This window comes from Argentina anserina, chromosome 6, assembly GCF_933775445.1.
Source record: "Argentina anserina chromosome 6, drPotAnse1.1, whole genome shotgun sequence".
NCBI lineage: Eukaryota > Viridiplantae > Streptophyta > Magnoliopsida > Rosales > Rosaceae > Argentina > Argentina anserina.
In genome coordinates this window covers 11445983-11460928 of record NC_065877.1, presented here as the reverse complement: position 1 = coordinate 11460928, position 14946 = coordinate 11445983, and the positions used below count along the sequence as shown (strand labels likewise).

The 14946-nt window shown below is 36.8% G+C and overlaps 2 protein-coding genes and 1 pseudogene across 3 annotated transcripts; all 3 read right to left on the bottom strand.

Moving 5' to 3' along the window:
- Positions 1-143: 143 nt before the first annotated feature.
- Positions 144-2518, bottom strand: LOC126798615 (F-box/LRR-repeat protein At5g02910-like). Of its 2 annotated transcripts, none has more exons than XM_050525624.1 (4): positions 2335-2518; positions 1178-2254; positions 717-896; positions 144-616 (listed from the first exon to the last, which is right to left on the bottom strand). In XM_050525624.1, exons 2-4 carry the CDS (start codon positions 2192-2194, stop codon positions 362-364), a joined length of 1452 nt encoding a protein of 483 aa, XP_050381581.1. In that variant the 5' UTR covers positions 2195-2254; positions 2335-2518; the 3' UTR covers positions 144-361. The 2 variants fall into 2 exon arrangements, with proteins under 2 accessions (XP_050381581.1, XP_050381582.1); XM_050525625.1 differs by having other exon boundaries at positions 1178-2289; positions 2360-2517.
- Positions 2519-3834: 1316 nt separating this feature from the next.
- Positions 3835-10096, bottom strand: LOC126796873 (uncharacterized; annotated as a pseudogene).
- A 993-nt stretch (positions 10097-11089) lies between these two features.
- On the bottom strand, positions 11090-13338 carry LOC126799606 (putative F-box/FBD/LRR-repeat protein At1g78760). Its single transcript, XM_050526845.1, has 4 exons — positions 13298-13338; positions 12049-13107; positions 11664-11843; positions 11090-11476 (listed from the first exon to the last, which is right to left on the bottom strand). Exons 2-4 carry the CDS (start codon positions 13084-13086, stop codon positions 11216-11218), a joined length of 1479 nt encoding a protein of 492 aa, XP_050382802.1. The 5' UTR covers positions 13087-13107; positions 13298-13338; the 3' UTR covers positions 11090-11215.
- Positions 13339-14946: the final 1608 nt, after the last annotated feature.

Genomic DNA, 14946 nt, shown 5'->3' with positions numbered 1-14946 from the left:
TTTGTGACCCGTCAAATATAGCCTGACCCGAAAATCTTGACATAGCGAGTGTAGTGCTCCGTTGTGCTACTCTTTTACAAAACTAAGTATTTTACTTGCAGAAAAGAAAAGATAGCAGTACACATGGAACAGATGATTTTCAATGTTCAAGATAACTAAGGCCTCATCAAATGTGCAACCAGTGGTCTGAGTACATGAACTTAAATTCAGAAAATATAGCAGTACGCATGGTACATTGCCCATTAACATACAGAAATAGCATATCTAATTTACACGCAACATGGATCTGTTCAACAGCGATGCTAAATTTTCATTGTTGTGACAGATAACTTTTGAAGAGTGTCGGAGGAGTTCTTTATCCTCATATCTGTTTTTCACGATAGACAACTTTTGCACCAGATACCATTCTGCTTTCCTTTAACTTCTTCACGACTGTGTCTGAATCCTGGGGTGGATATATAACAACCATTTCCAGCAGATTCGGAGCGCACTCAAGAATGTACCTGGCAAAATCAATTACATTGGAGTCATTGCAGAGGTCTAATGTGACCATCATCAGATGATCAATAACGGCAAGATTTTGCAGCTTCCAATATTCCACATCAAAGCCAGATGTCTGGAAAGGGAAATGATGACAAGAAAGTCAGGTGCAAATTTTACACGAGTCAAAGTTTATAATGAGAGAGAGAGAGAGAGAGGGAGAAAGAAAGACTTACATTAGCATGAAGTTCATTTAGAGGCGGTTTACATTGTACAGAAAGAATAAAGATATTAGGCAACCCTCTGAAGAGAGAAACTATTGCCGGAATCAACTCATCAGTCATGCGACCAATATCCATACTCAACCAGTGAATATCAGATATTGGAGCTCGCATGGATCCTTTACTGAATGGAGCCTGAAATGTTATTTGTCAATTGACTTTTTAATTTTCAACTAAACTGAGCAAAAGAATAAATAAACATTGTTGTTGGTGTGACGATTATCCATGCAACTTAAATAGTTAAACGCAGTCAATAATACAACAACACCAAAATATAAGAAATGTAAATAAACTAACATTTACGTTGCCGTACTACAGATTAACTTCAAAAAAAAATCTAGTTGATGCCAGATAAACATAAGAAAAGTAAAGAATACAAAACAAAATCAGCTTAAAAGGTTCTGCTTTCTCTTTACCTTGATGATTGCTTCACCTAGGGAAAGAGCTATAACCTTGCCTAAACTGCAAAGAATCTCATACATTTTGTCTGCTTCATTTGCCTCAGGACGTAGATTAAGCACAGCAGTTCTCAAACATCTGAACCTTCCAAGAGATAGGTGATTCATCAACTGCCCGTGCCAACACAAACTCTTAAGATTTGGGGCACAAATATTTAGAGAACTGTTGAGTAATCCAACATACCAGCCTATATTTATGCTTTCAAGGTTGTCTCCCGATATGCTAAGATGGTAGGTGTTGAATGCATCAAAAAACTTGAATTTTCTCAAAGATGAGCTTTCAATGCTGATAGTTCGAATTCCACGAATTTCATGAAGATGTAATTCCTGAATGACCTTGCAGGAAACCGAGATCCATTTGAAGAACTGCTCATCCTCTATCACAACCTCTTTTAACTGCAACTTCTTGAGATTTGAAGAAAAACCAAACGAGGGTGTTCTAAGAATAGTGAAATTCATGTCCACCACTAGGGACTTCAAAGTCCCACAGAGAAAGACACTAGACGGAAAAAACGCCTCCTCAGGATCATACAAAACCATCTTAAGGTCAAGCTCTTCAACATTACACCTCACTGCACTGTTGATCCACGTAATGAGTCGATAATGCTCACTCGCACATATGCACACAGTTTCATCTTCATCCATATAGTGCCTCTCCCAGTTCACACGAAACGAATTCACCTTATTATCCCCACGATGAAACAAGAACCTCTCCAAATAAGTCATCAACTGCAGCCTATTATAACATGTCGATCTACAACCGACAGGAATCTCATCAAAATTCAAAGACGGCGCCGACAGAGAAAGCTCTCTACACCTTTTGGACACACAACACGCTCGAACCAAGTCCGTCACAGTAAGGAACGAAAGAATGTGATGGGCAACCTGATCCGGAAGGTCACTAAGTCTGTCTATGATGCTCTTACTCTCACTACAACCTCCGGCAATAGCCCTTTTCTTACCCTGCCGGGCCATGATGCTAAACTCAATTTACTAAAACCTTTCAATTGCAACCTAGCTACAATCTTCTTCCACCTTCAAAATTCACAATTCACAATTCATTTCAAAACCTAACCAAAAACGAAGACAAGTGAGGAGGTGATACTAGTACGTACCGAATTCAACAGAATTGAAGATTACCCAAGGTGGATGCGCCCCATCTTCATAGCCCTAGATTCTGGAATCTGAGGGAATCCCATTTTCCCTCGCGATGCAGAGCACTAGGATTTTCACTTTTAATTGAGGGTGGTTGAGGGAGTTCAAATGCTCCCGTATTTGCGCTGTTTTGGTAACTGGCGATATCGGGTCCATAGTGGATTTGACGGCCCACAATGGATTAATGAGATTTCAATGACTAAAACCTTTCGAGAAGTTTGACATCATTTTTTTTTTGTTAGAGACTTAAAAAGGTCCAGAAACAAAAAATATAGAGACTAAATATTAAAACAAGCTCATGTGCGCCTACATCTATTAACACTGGTTAGATCGTTCAAGAAAGCATGCGCATCATGTGCAGAGGATCAGCAAACTCAATCAATTCCAACTTATGAGAAATACTCTTTTTGGCTAAGGCATCAGCAACCATGTTACACTCTAAAAATATGAGAGAGTTTCACGTTCTGTAGTTTGGAAATCATAGAAGCACAACTAACAAGCAGTGACCCAAGAGGATACATAGAAGTGTTATCCATTTGCATAAGTTGGATAAGAATGGTAGAGTCACACTCAATTTCAACATTTCTATTGTAATGCTTGACAATGAGTTTTACACAAAAAAATAAGCCACAAGCCTCAACATCTAAAATCTCCCCAATCCCCAAGTTCATTTGAAAACCATGATCCAATGCCCATGCTGATCTCTAATCACCCCTCAAACACCAATTTTTCCTGAGTTAGAAGTTCTAGTGCCATCAATATTCAACTTATACCAACCAGCATGAGGCCTAGCCCATGAAAGCATAGTATAACTATAAAAAGAACTCACTTTAGCCTTGCTTAGAGAGCAACTCCACTCTTCAGCATAATCCCAGATGATTTTAGCAGTGTAAACATGCATGATAAATGAGGTATCAAAAACACACTGGTTTCTCCACCTCCATATAAACCAGCAAACAAAGGCAAAAATATTGCATCACTGAATGTTATTCTAGACTTTCAAATGGCAGTGAAGCTAAGCCGCCAACCAGCTATTCCAATCAAGAAAAAAAGGAATTAGCAATTGAAACAGGAGGACTCATATCATTCTAAATAGGCTTATATCTGTAACAGTCTCTAAAGAGGTGAAGGAGACTTTCATCTGCAGAGTTACAAATATGACAAGTAGCACTTGTAGTAAACCTTCTTCTAGCTCTTTGAACATTAGTTAGAATTTTCTTGTGAATCACAGACCAAAGAAAAGTTTTCGGCTTGGGAGGACAACTCACCTTCCAAACAAATCTTCACAGAGGGTTTTGAGTACCATTTATCTCAAAAAGAGAGTTGTAAGCAGACTTGATAAAGAAACTGTTATTAGAGGTAGGCCCCCAAATAAGTCGGTCAACAACATCATAACAAAAACCAGTTGGCACATTAACAATTTGAAGAACAACATAAGAAGGCAACATAGAGTTTAAAAGCTAAATATTCGACCCATAATCACACCAGAAATCACAAACCAGGGCATTATGATCAATAGGAGCATAAGAAAGAGCACAATCAATAAGAGGTAGAGAACCAACCCACACATCATGCCAGAAATTAATCTTTTTACCATTCCCCACTCTCAACTTAAGATTTTTCCTAAATAAATGGGCACCATGAGAAATACTTCTCCAAACTGAAGAGCAATCAGAAGGAGCACTAAAATCATGATCAGTGATGTCCATATCCTTTAAATATTTCTCTTGAAACATATTAGCCCACCGACCAACATCCTTTTGCAGAAATCTCCAACTGACCTTAGCCAACATGGCTTGATTCATCTCAGAAGTTTTCTTAATACTAAGGCCCCCAATGGACTTAGGTTAACAACCAACATCCCAATTGACTAAGTGAACCTTCTTCTTAGCCTCAGTGTCCCCCATAGGAAATCTCGATTTAACTTATCCATCTTCTCACAAAAATTGATGGGAAATCTAGTAGTCTGCATAACATAAATTGGGATGGCAGAAGTAACAGATTGGATCAAAGTGAGTTTACCAGCAAGGCTAAGAGTCTTACTTTCCCAACTAGCTAATCTACCTTGAGCTTTTATCAAACAAACCATCATAAGTATGTTTGTTGATTCGAGAATGAACTAAAGGCATACCAAGATACTTTCCTAAATCAGCAGTCAAGGGGGAGCCACAAGTCCTACTAATATCATTAGCAAACCTTCTATCAGTGTTGGGAGAGCAAAATATAAGAGATTTTTCATAACTAACAACATGGCCAGACAAAGAGCATAATGTATAAAGAATGCTCTTTAAAACAGAAGTTTGTATAGAGGAAGCCTCAACAAACAACATCAAATCATCTGTAAAAAAGAGATGAGAAATTCTCGGCCCAGATTGAGAAGTTTTAATAGTTTTCCAACTCCCAGAATCAACAGCAGACTTAATTAGGTGAGATAACTTCTTCATGCACAACACAAAAAGGTAGGGAGAGAGAGGATCCCACTACCTAATTCCTCTTTGAGCCTTAAAAGAGCCAGTGAGTTGACCATTAAAACAGATTTTAAAAACTAGTAGAGGAAACACAGCTCATGATCAATTTGATTAGCATATAGGGAAGCTTAATTTCACAAAGCACATGCTCAATAAAACTCCAACTAAGTCTATCATAAGCTTTAGATAAGTCCACATTCCAAGCTAAGAAACCCATAATTCCATTAAACTTCTTGAACTTGAACAACATTTCATGAGCTATCATAACATTATCTGAAATGTGTCTTCCAGGGACATAACTAACCTGGTTAGGACTTATAAGCTTCATCATAAGAGATCTCAGCTTTGTCACAATGAGTTTAGAGATGACCTTATAGATGGTAGAACATAGACTAATTGGCCTGAAAATAACCATGTGTTGAGGACCATCAACTTTTGGAATTAGAGAGATAATGGTATGATTAAGACCATAAGGGATGCAACCATAAATGAAAGCATTGCAAACAATGGAGTAAATATCACCAGAATACAACTGCCAATGATGCTAATAAAAGCTTGCAGGAAAACCATCATAATCAGGGGCCTTAAGATGACCAATAGAGAAAAGAGCGTCTTTCACAGCCAATAGAGAAATATGATTAGAAAGTTTATTCTGATCTTCCTGCTAAAGCTCAGGAAAAAGGTTCACAATAATGAACTTGTTATCATCAAGAGAATTCATAGAGAAAATATCAGTGAAAAAATCAATAGCAATATTTTTCATGGAAGAAGCAACAGTGGTCCAGATTCCATTGCTATTAAATAAACCCTTAATTTTGTTCCTTCTTTGTCTAACGACAGTAGTAATATGAAAAAATTTATGTTTCTGTCCCCACCCTGTAACCAGCAATTCATGGACTTCTGCCTCCAGAACATATTCTCCTGATTCAAAATTTGCTCATACTCATGGATAAGCTCAGCTTCAAGATTAACAAGAAAATGGTTACTTAATCTTTCACAACCCTTTTGGATTCCACCAATTCTAGCAAGCAATTTCTTCTTTTTTTGGAACAAATGACCAAAGACATCTTTATTCCATTTCCTCATAGCAGCTGAAAGAGAACACATCTTGGAATGGAAATCACCAGACAAGTTATTCCAAGTTGAAGAAATAAACTCAACATAGCTTTCATAGGAAAACCACATAGCTTGAAACCGAAAAGGACAAGCAGCACGGTTGAAAAAATTATTAGAACTCAACTGCAACAAAATGGGACAGTGATCAAATCTAGTTTTAGGAAGATTTTGAACAAAGGCTTCACTAAAAACAGCTCTCCAAAACACATTACAAAAAGCTTTGTCAAGTCTTTCTTTAATTCTATTGTTACTCCAAGTAAAACAAGAACTAATGAACCCCATATCCATCACAACATTTCTATTGATTAAATCTCTCAAGCCACCAAATCTACGTGTCAGAGAGCCACTACTTTTATCAGCACATGAAATAAGCTCATTGAAATCACCTTTCAGAATCCAAGGAACATCATGAATAACAATAAGTTGATCCAAATAAACCCAAAGAGAAGCTCGAGAGGTATGATTAAGAATAGCATAAATCACTGTAAGCATCCATTTAGGTTTACCAGGGAGTTGAAAAAACACTAAAATAGACTGAAAAATTATCGTCAACAAAATAATTATGCACTTTGTTTTTATTCCACACTAGCCAACGTCCACCAGAAAAACCTCTAGCTTCAACCACTCTATAATCAGTGAAACCAGCTTTTTCAGCAAGGAGAAGACATTATCATCACAATTCAATTTGTCATTTTCAGCAAAAACATCTTCGGCAAAGGAGTCAGAATCCACAACAAGAGAAGAATCCTTACCAGTTTCTACATAAAACTCCTCAAGAGGTAAGTGCCAAAAATTAGCATCAAATCCACTACCCAAACTACCAAAACTCACACACTCAAAGGAAAACTTCTTAAAGACATGAGTTTGTTTTTTGGATGATGAATCTTTCTTCACTTTTTAGAGCAATTTTCCCGATTTTGTGCCACTAGGTTCACCTACATTAGAAGCATCTTGCATAGGAACTTTAGGCTGCAACTTGACTTTTGATGGAGAAGATTTGGAAGCAAGGCTATTAGCCACATGGGTGAGCTTCAAACTCTCAGAATATTAATTATTCTTAGTAGGACTTGATAGTAATTTATTTTTCTTCTCCTTGAAATTATTCCATAATTTCACAATAGTTGGTACCACAACAGGAACAGAGTCGGGATCAGTCATTTTGGAGTCATTAGCATCAGCATCATTATCATTGTCCTTCTGCAACACATCGAATCGAAAAGCAAGTTATGTGGTTACTCTTTCTATGTCATTAACATCGACCATATCAGATAACTTCGAATAAAGCGCAAGGCAAAACGAACACTGCTAGCCAGCAGCACACGATGGCCGGTGAACAATGAGAGAATACCATTACACTGGTTCAAAAAAGGTTTGAAACATTAATCAACACCTACACTTCCGTCTCAGCATAATATCAAAAAACTGGTTTATATTTCTGAAAAGTGACCGAAGCATTGGAGATCTTGCAACTTTTTTTTAACTTCCTCTTTACACTAGATCCACAGGTTAATACCTAATCACCATTTTCTCCAGGCTCTTCCCATGCTTAAGTACGTACCTTGCAAACTCAATTCCATTAGACCCAGCACTGAGCTCTAAAGTAACGTCCTCAACCTGAGAAATAAAATCAAGGTTTTGCTTCTTCCAATACTTCATATCAAACCTAGATGTCTGTAACGAAGAAGCAGCACAGAAGTCAGTGTTAACTATAGAAAAGGAAAAGTGTGTCATCTAAAGAGCATGAGAAAGAGAGCTTAACTTACATTAGCGTTAGAGTCAAGTGAAGCTGGTTCATAAGATATGTATAAGGTGCACAAATTTGGTGTTCCTCTTAAGAGAGAGACAACTGCCGGGACTATATCATCAGTAAAGTTATCAATATCTATTCGCAAACGCCAAAGTTCAACTAATTGAGGTTGTATGCATTCTTCCCTGTAAGCAGCCTGCGATGTTATAAGGGCACACCTTATCAAGTTTCTCAATTTACTTTGTTCCGTTCCACAATACATTAAACATAAACCTGGACACTTTTTCTAGACCGGGAAACCATTATCTATCTATAACCGCATTTAAAAACAACACAGCAAGATTGTAAGAAACATGAACAAGTCAACTTAATACATGGTGACAGGAGTGTTGGTTCACTTTACCATGATGATAGCTTCATTTAGAACAAGAACTTCCACACTGCACATACTGGAAAGAACCTCATATACTTTGTCAAACTCATCTTCTATAGGCTCCATAAGAATAGAGGCTTCTTTTAAACAATTTAAGTCACCTAGATTCCGGTTATTTATAAACCTTCCAGCCACAAAGATTTGACTTTTGGAGCAATAATGTTCACCACACCACTTCTAGGTGAATAACAGCAGTCAATATGTATTTCTTCAAGCTTCTCACCAGAAATGTTAATATGGCAGGTGTCTAACAAGTCATTATGAATGTAAAAGAAATAAGGGGTATTTCGTTCTACACCCAATTTTGTAGACACATTTTAAGTTAGACCCACCTATAAAATTCAGCAAAACATATTAATTAGGTCATCATGTAGGATTAATAATAATACATTTTTTCTATTAAAATTACAGAAATTGCCATTGGAATAAAGAATAAGTACATATAATTACTCACGCTAATTTACCTATTTTTAACAAAAATTAATCTTTTAGAATTCCCTAATTATAGCTCGTTTTATTAACATCTTAATTATAGGTTCCTAATTTTCTACATTTCTATTAGTCTTATTACTGATATCGCTACAATCATGCAATTTTGGTGTATTTTCTAAATTTAAATAAGTTGATTGCTATTTTAGTGAAATTTCTTAAATATTTCTCTCTTGAATTCAAAATTATTCTACATCATAGGTAATTTATTAGTTTGTAAAATATATACTAATAACATACCTAACATAGAGGATTGTATGACTCCACCATACTTTTCTAAAAAATCTACGTAATAGAAGATGTTTGATAAAATACCTAATCTCTAGGAGTTTGGTAAATTACATAACATATGAGTATAAGTAAAATACTTGAATTGTATATGTTTTTAAATATCTTATCAAGAGATTACGTTTTAGATTGATGTCTTGGTGTAGAGATATATTAAATGAAGAACATATACCTACAAGGACGGCAAAAATAATTTAAGAAAAAAATGAATACCTTGCAATGAGGAACACTTTAGTATATCTTTGAATTCAAAATTTTTCTTTTCTCTATGTATCTTTCTTTAACTATCATTAGGAGATATAGACGAGAAGTAACAATTGGCCTCGTTGAGTAAGTATTGTAATTTTGTATTAGGAATGAAATAGTTATGTAATGAGCATATGTGTGTGTGTGTATTCATATCATAACATAAAACGAGGATAAATTTAAGGAAATGAAAATTGATTATTAGTTGTAGCTACTTTTATAGAGATGATTTTCTTTTTCAACCTAAAAGGTAAAAAAGTGAAACTAAGAAAAATAAAAATGTTAATTATAGAAATAGAAGGTTGGAATATTCAATTTGGGTGTAGATTTAAAAAAACAAATGGGTGTGAGTTTAGTTTAAAAGGGTGCCTCTAATATTGGGTTTATTCTTAATTTTCTCAAGAAATAATCCAAAGAAAAGCTCTCAATGGTGATAATATATATCCCCTTAGTTCTTGCAAGAGTTAATTTCTTAAGGATCTTGCACGAACATGAAATCCACTTGAAAAAACCCTCATCTGCAATATCAACTAAGCTTTTCGACATTACACCTCAGCGCATTCTTGATCCAGGTGATCATTCGGAAACTCTCATTGATACAAAAGCATGGTTCCTCCAGCTCGTCCTCATAATGACCCTGCCAATCAAGATAAAACTCTTGCATCTTATTATCCCCGCGGCTGAGCAAGAACCTATCCAATGCATTCACCAGCTTCAGCCGAAGCTCACACGTCATCTCTTCCAGATGAAATGATCCAAATCTACATATAATCACTGATGGAGTAGACAGAGTGAGTTCCTTGCATGGTTTGGACACAGCCGAAGCGAACCAGGTTGCGAATCGAAAGACGAGAGAGAATGTGATGAAGGATCTCCTTGGGAAGATTGCTGAACATGTCAACCTCATCATTTCTACTATCCAATACCTCACTCATGGTTTCCATTAAAATTGAATCACACTATCATGCTTATCGTTTATTTTTATTGCTGCAATCTAAATGATGGGGTGTGGATTTTAGATAAATGATATCATCAATCACAATGCGTTAAGAATCTGAGTGAAAGCAAAGAAGTGTTGTAGGAGCACGTACCAGAATTTATGTAGCGAAATGAAAATGAAGGTTACTGTAGCAAGGAGGAGGATTCGGAAGCTGAAATGGAATTGAAGGGATCCATCTTCATTGGTACAGATCCTGCAATCTGACGGATTGAGACTGAAAGGTTCCCTCCTAAACCCTATTTCGAAAATTTGGTCGTTTCTTTCTCCCTGGTGTTAGGGGCATTTTATATGTGATCCGTCCGGGGCAGATTGACTTGACCCGTTAAAACATGGGTTCGGGTCAAAACTTGGGACCAAGTAAGAAATATTACATCAAAACCAACGAAGATGAACTTTACAATTATCATCGGTCCCGTTCTAGAGTGCTGCACATCCCTTAACTCCGAAAATGAACGGCACTCTGCTACGATTATCAGTCCCGATCTAAAGAGCACATCCTTAAACTCTGAAAGTGAACGACACTGTTACGATTATTGGCACAGAGATATTAAGGTCCCAAGTTCAATTTACATATGAGTTGTGTAAATCAATTTCGTCCAAGCGCTCCTCTCTCTTAGCCACCAATAACATATTAAGATTTCAACTCTAATTAACGTCGGCATGACACTGGATATACTTTTACCAACTTGGATACTGGTTAAACCTTAACAAGTTATTATCATGCATATTGATCCTCCGCTGATTTTACATGTCTGAGGTTAGTTTTGAACTTTTGATTTAAAATTTAATGAGGTTCTGGACAATTCATTACATTGTAAATAGCAAAGTTAATCATGAACACCAAACCAACCATAACAGACTTCCAAACCGAGCCACCACAGACCCAAAGCCAAAATTGATCATCCACACAAAAACTTGGAACCAGGCAAAATTCTTTAAACTCATTCAATAAATTCCAAACCGGATCAAGCAAACATTAAACTGGGAGTATATTAAAAAAAACACAAGAACAAAAGAAAAATTAGTCTCAAATAGCATGAGCAGAAAGTCAAAACTATCTATAGGGCCTTTCATATTCCTCGAAAATAAGCGAGGGACTGGAGATCATCTTACTTTCTTTTAACTTCCCTATAACATTAGAATGCTCCGCGAAGTACCTAATGATCATTTTCTCCAGGCTCCCAGCACGCTCAAGAATATACCTTGCTAACTCAATTCCATTACACCCCCCACTAAGCTCTATGGTAACATTCTCAACTTGAGAAACAAACTTCAGGTTTTGCATCTTCCAGTACTCCATATCAAACCCAGATGTCTGTAAAAGATGACAACAGGCAACTCAGATTCATATTTACCTTTTAAATCACCAAATACAATAAATGATAGGAGAAATTAAATCGAGATAGATAATAGAAGGGAAAACTGCAATATCTTCAAAGCACGAACCATATGCTTCTGACTCTAGATACGATAAGATGGAGGGTGACACAAACTTAACTTACATTAGAACTAGGGTCGGGTGAAGTTGGTTTATATCGAATGTATAAAGTACACAACTCCGGTGTTCCTCTTAAAACACAGACGACTGCTGGAACTAGAACATCAGTAAAGCTACCAATATTCATTTGCAAGTACCAAAGCTTATCTAACTGAGCTTGCATGTGGTCCTCCTTGTATGCAGCCTGCAACATAATCAAGACCGAACCTATATCATGTTTGACATTTTAGTTCCAATCTAAAACAAAACTTAGGCATAAATATGCACATTCATTCCTGCCACCTGAGACCATTATGAATGTAGAATTGCATTGAAAGTAATGGTGAAATTGTAAGAAGCGTATAGTGGCCGAGTTGATATGCAATCTCAGAGTTTTCAATTCATTTTACCTTGATGGTAGCTTCATTTAGAACAAGAACTTCAACACTGCGCAAACTGGAAATAACCTCATTTACTTTGTCAAAGTCATCTACTATAGGCTCCATAAGTATAGCAGCTTGCTCCAAACATTTCAATTCTCCCAGATTCATGTAATTTTTAACATTCCCCTCCAAAAGCAAATGTTTGATATTTGGAGCAACAATTTTTACTACAGCGGTGCCACTTGAATAATTGCAGTCCACATTTATTTCTTCAAGTTTCTCACCAGAGATGTTGATGTGGCAGGTCTCATCAGCCGCATAATCAAGAAAATGAAATTTCTCCAAAGATGAGCTTTCAATAGTAATTGTATGTATCTCACGAATTTCTGTTAGAGATAAATCCTTCAAGGACTTGCAGGAACAGGAAATCCACTTGAAAAACTCCTCATCCTGTATAATAACGTCTCTCAAATCCAACTTTTCGAGATTAGAGAAAAAATCGAACGAGGGTGTTTTAACAACTGTACGCCGCATTTCAACCACTAAAGACCTCAATGATGACGAACGAAATGCGCAAGACGGAAATGCAATTGGATCGTCGTCGAAACCAGAAAAATAGACCAACAGATGAACCTTCTCGACTTTACACCTCACAGCATTCTGGATCCAGGTCATTATTCGGAATCTCTCATTAACACAGAAGCAAGGTTCTTCAAGCTCCTCGTCATTGTGACCATCCCAAAATAAAAGAAAGCTCTTCATCTGATTACCCCCACGATTAAGCAAGAACCTATCCAATGAATTCATCAACTTCAACCTACGCTCACAAGCCATATCCATCAAGTCCTTGAATCCACAGAATTCGAGCGACGGGGACGACAAACATAACTCTCTCCATCGTTTGGAGACACAGGTTAACTGAGCCAGGTCTTCAATCAAAACATTTGAAAGAATGTGATGAATAAGCTCCTTGGGGAGATTACTCAATCTATCTATCATATTCACAGTACAGGGTCCTTCACCCTCACAACTTCCAGTAGTCAATGACTTGGGATTCTGTTCCATTAACTTGGCTTCTATCTAAACCTACAATAGTAATAGAAATGAGGGGCCAAAATCACTAAACATAGGGCGTAAGAATTTAACGCCATGACTACAAGTATATGAATCGTTATAGATCTAATCTGGATTCAGCTTCTTCTTCTTTTTTGGGGGGGTTATATAATCTGGGTTAAGTTGAAGCAAAAAAAAAAAAAAGAGATTTAAAATTACGTACCACCATGGATGAATCAAGAGTTGACTATGGAAGCAGAACGAACCCTGATTCTGCCGAATTGGGGGTTTCTGAAGTTTGTTATATATGGGAGAGAATGACGTGACCCGTTAAACAAGGTCGGGTCGAGAAACCGGAGACAAATGAATGAAGGGGAAAGTAGCCCACTAAATCTGGGCCGAAGAAGAGGCCCGCTGAGTTATGGCGGGAAAGTATATTTGTCATTTGCCTCCTTTTTTTTTTTTTAATCTGATGATGTTTCTGTAAATTGCTAAAAATTTGTGATGCTGATTTTTTTCTCTGTTCTCTTTGATACAATAGAGTATGGTATTTTCTAGTCAGATCACGATGAAGAAGACTTCAATTTTAGTTCCGGAAATATTTAAAAATGATATGATATGGAAAAAATATATATTTCTCCACTGATAAAAATAGTCATTATAGGTCTAATCTTAGATTAATGATATAATGGTATGTCAATAACTTCATGCTTTGTTTTTCTGTAAGTTCTATTTAAAAATTTTACAGATGAGGAGACATGTTAAACTTGCATAGTTAAACAATTCTACAAAACGCAGAACTCTCGTAACAATTAATTTCTTTAAAAAAATAGAGGGGGAATTTTCTTTTAGTTTGAAAATAAAAACTACATAAAGGTTGGTGGACTGCCTCATTAGGGCTGTAAATAGGCTCGAGCCGCTCGTGTTCGACTCGTTTTTAGCTCGTTCGGCTCGAGTTCGTAAAGTTAAATGAGCCGAGTTTTAGCTCAATATTAAGCCCGACCTTGAAAATAAGCAAAGCTAAAACAATATGTTTTCAGCTCGTTCGATTCATTTAGCTCGCAAGCGAGTTCGGACTTGTTAAAATCTCAGCTCGTTTATTAATTAAGGTTGACTTATTAACTTTTATAATATATATAAAGTATAATTGTTATATGAAAAATAATATTAAAAATATGGTACTGAAACTTGCACACCCTTTTTTACATTCCACACACTCTTCTTTTATAATTATTTCTTTTGGTCTTTTTATATTTGTTTCCCACATTACCCTTGTCAAAACCTTCCCCTCTCTCATTGTATTTGTTTCCCACGGCGCCACCCCCAACTACCTCTTCTTCTCCCCCTTTGTCGTCCATCGCTAGCTACCTCTCCTACAACTAGTCATGTACCGCTAACCAACACCATACCAGTACTTCTCCAACGACCAACTCTACTGTGTCTCCACTTCTCCTTCTCCTCTGTACCACTGAACTACCAACTCCACCACATCGACAACTCCGGTCGCATCGCCACCACCTCCAGCGTCATCTAGTTTACCGCATGCAAGGAACCTGCCGACGGACACTAACTAGGATTATAATCAATCGAAGTTGTCATAGGATGGTTTAGTGTGCGTGTTGCAGTCGTCGTTATCTACTTCATCTATTAGGAAAGCATAGGAGGTTAGCCAGAGTGAATGAGTCGTGGCAACAACTAAAAGGTAAATAAGAACTTATGAGTAGAAGTCTTGAACTAGTTTGAAAGAGGAACAACCCAGAATAATCAACACTAGAATCCAAAATGGGTATGACTACAACCAGTTAACCAAACAAAGTCAAGGCATGACAAATCGAGAAGTTCATACCTTGAAGAGAAATGAACTGAAATTTA

Coding starts and splice junctions, on each gene's coding strand:
- LOC126798615 (XM_050525624.1), bottom strand. CDS start 2,194: ATGGCCCGGCAGGGTAAGAAAAGGGCTATTGCCGGAGGTTGTAGTGAG. Junction 897..1,177: donor TAGGTGAAGCAATCATCAAG/GTAAAGAGAAAG, acceptor ATAACATTTCAG/GCTCCATTCAGTAAAGGATC. Junction 617..716: donor TAAATGAACTTCATGCTAAT/GTAAGTCTTTCT, acceptor TTCCCTTTCCAG/ACATCTGGCTTTGATGTGGA.
- LOC126799606 (XM_050526845.1), bottom strand. CDS start 13,086: ATGGAACAGAATCCCAAGTCATTGACTACTGGAAGTTGTGAGGGTGAA. Junction 11,844..12,048: donor TAAATGAAGCTACCATCAAG/GTAAAATGAATT, acceptor ATTATGTTGCAG/GCTGCATACAAGGAGGACCA. Junction 11,477..11,663: donor CACCCGACCCTAGTTCTAAT/GTAAGTTAAGTT, acceptor CATCTTTTACAG/ACATCTGGGTTTGATATGGA.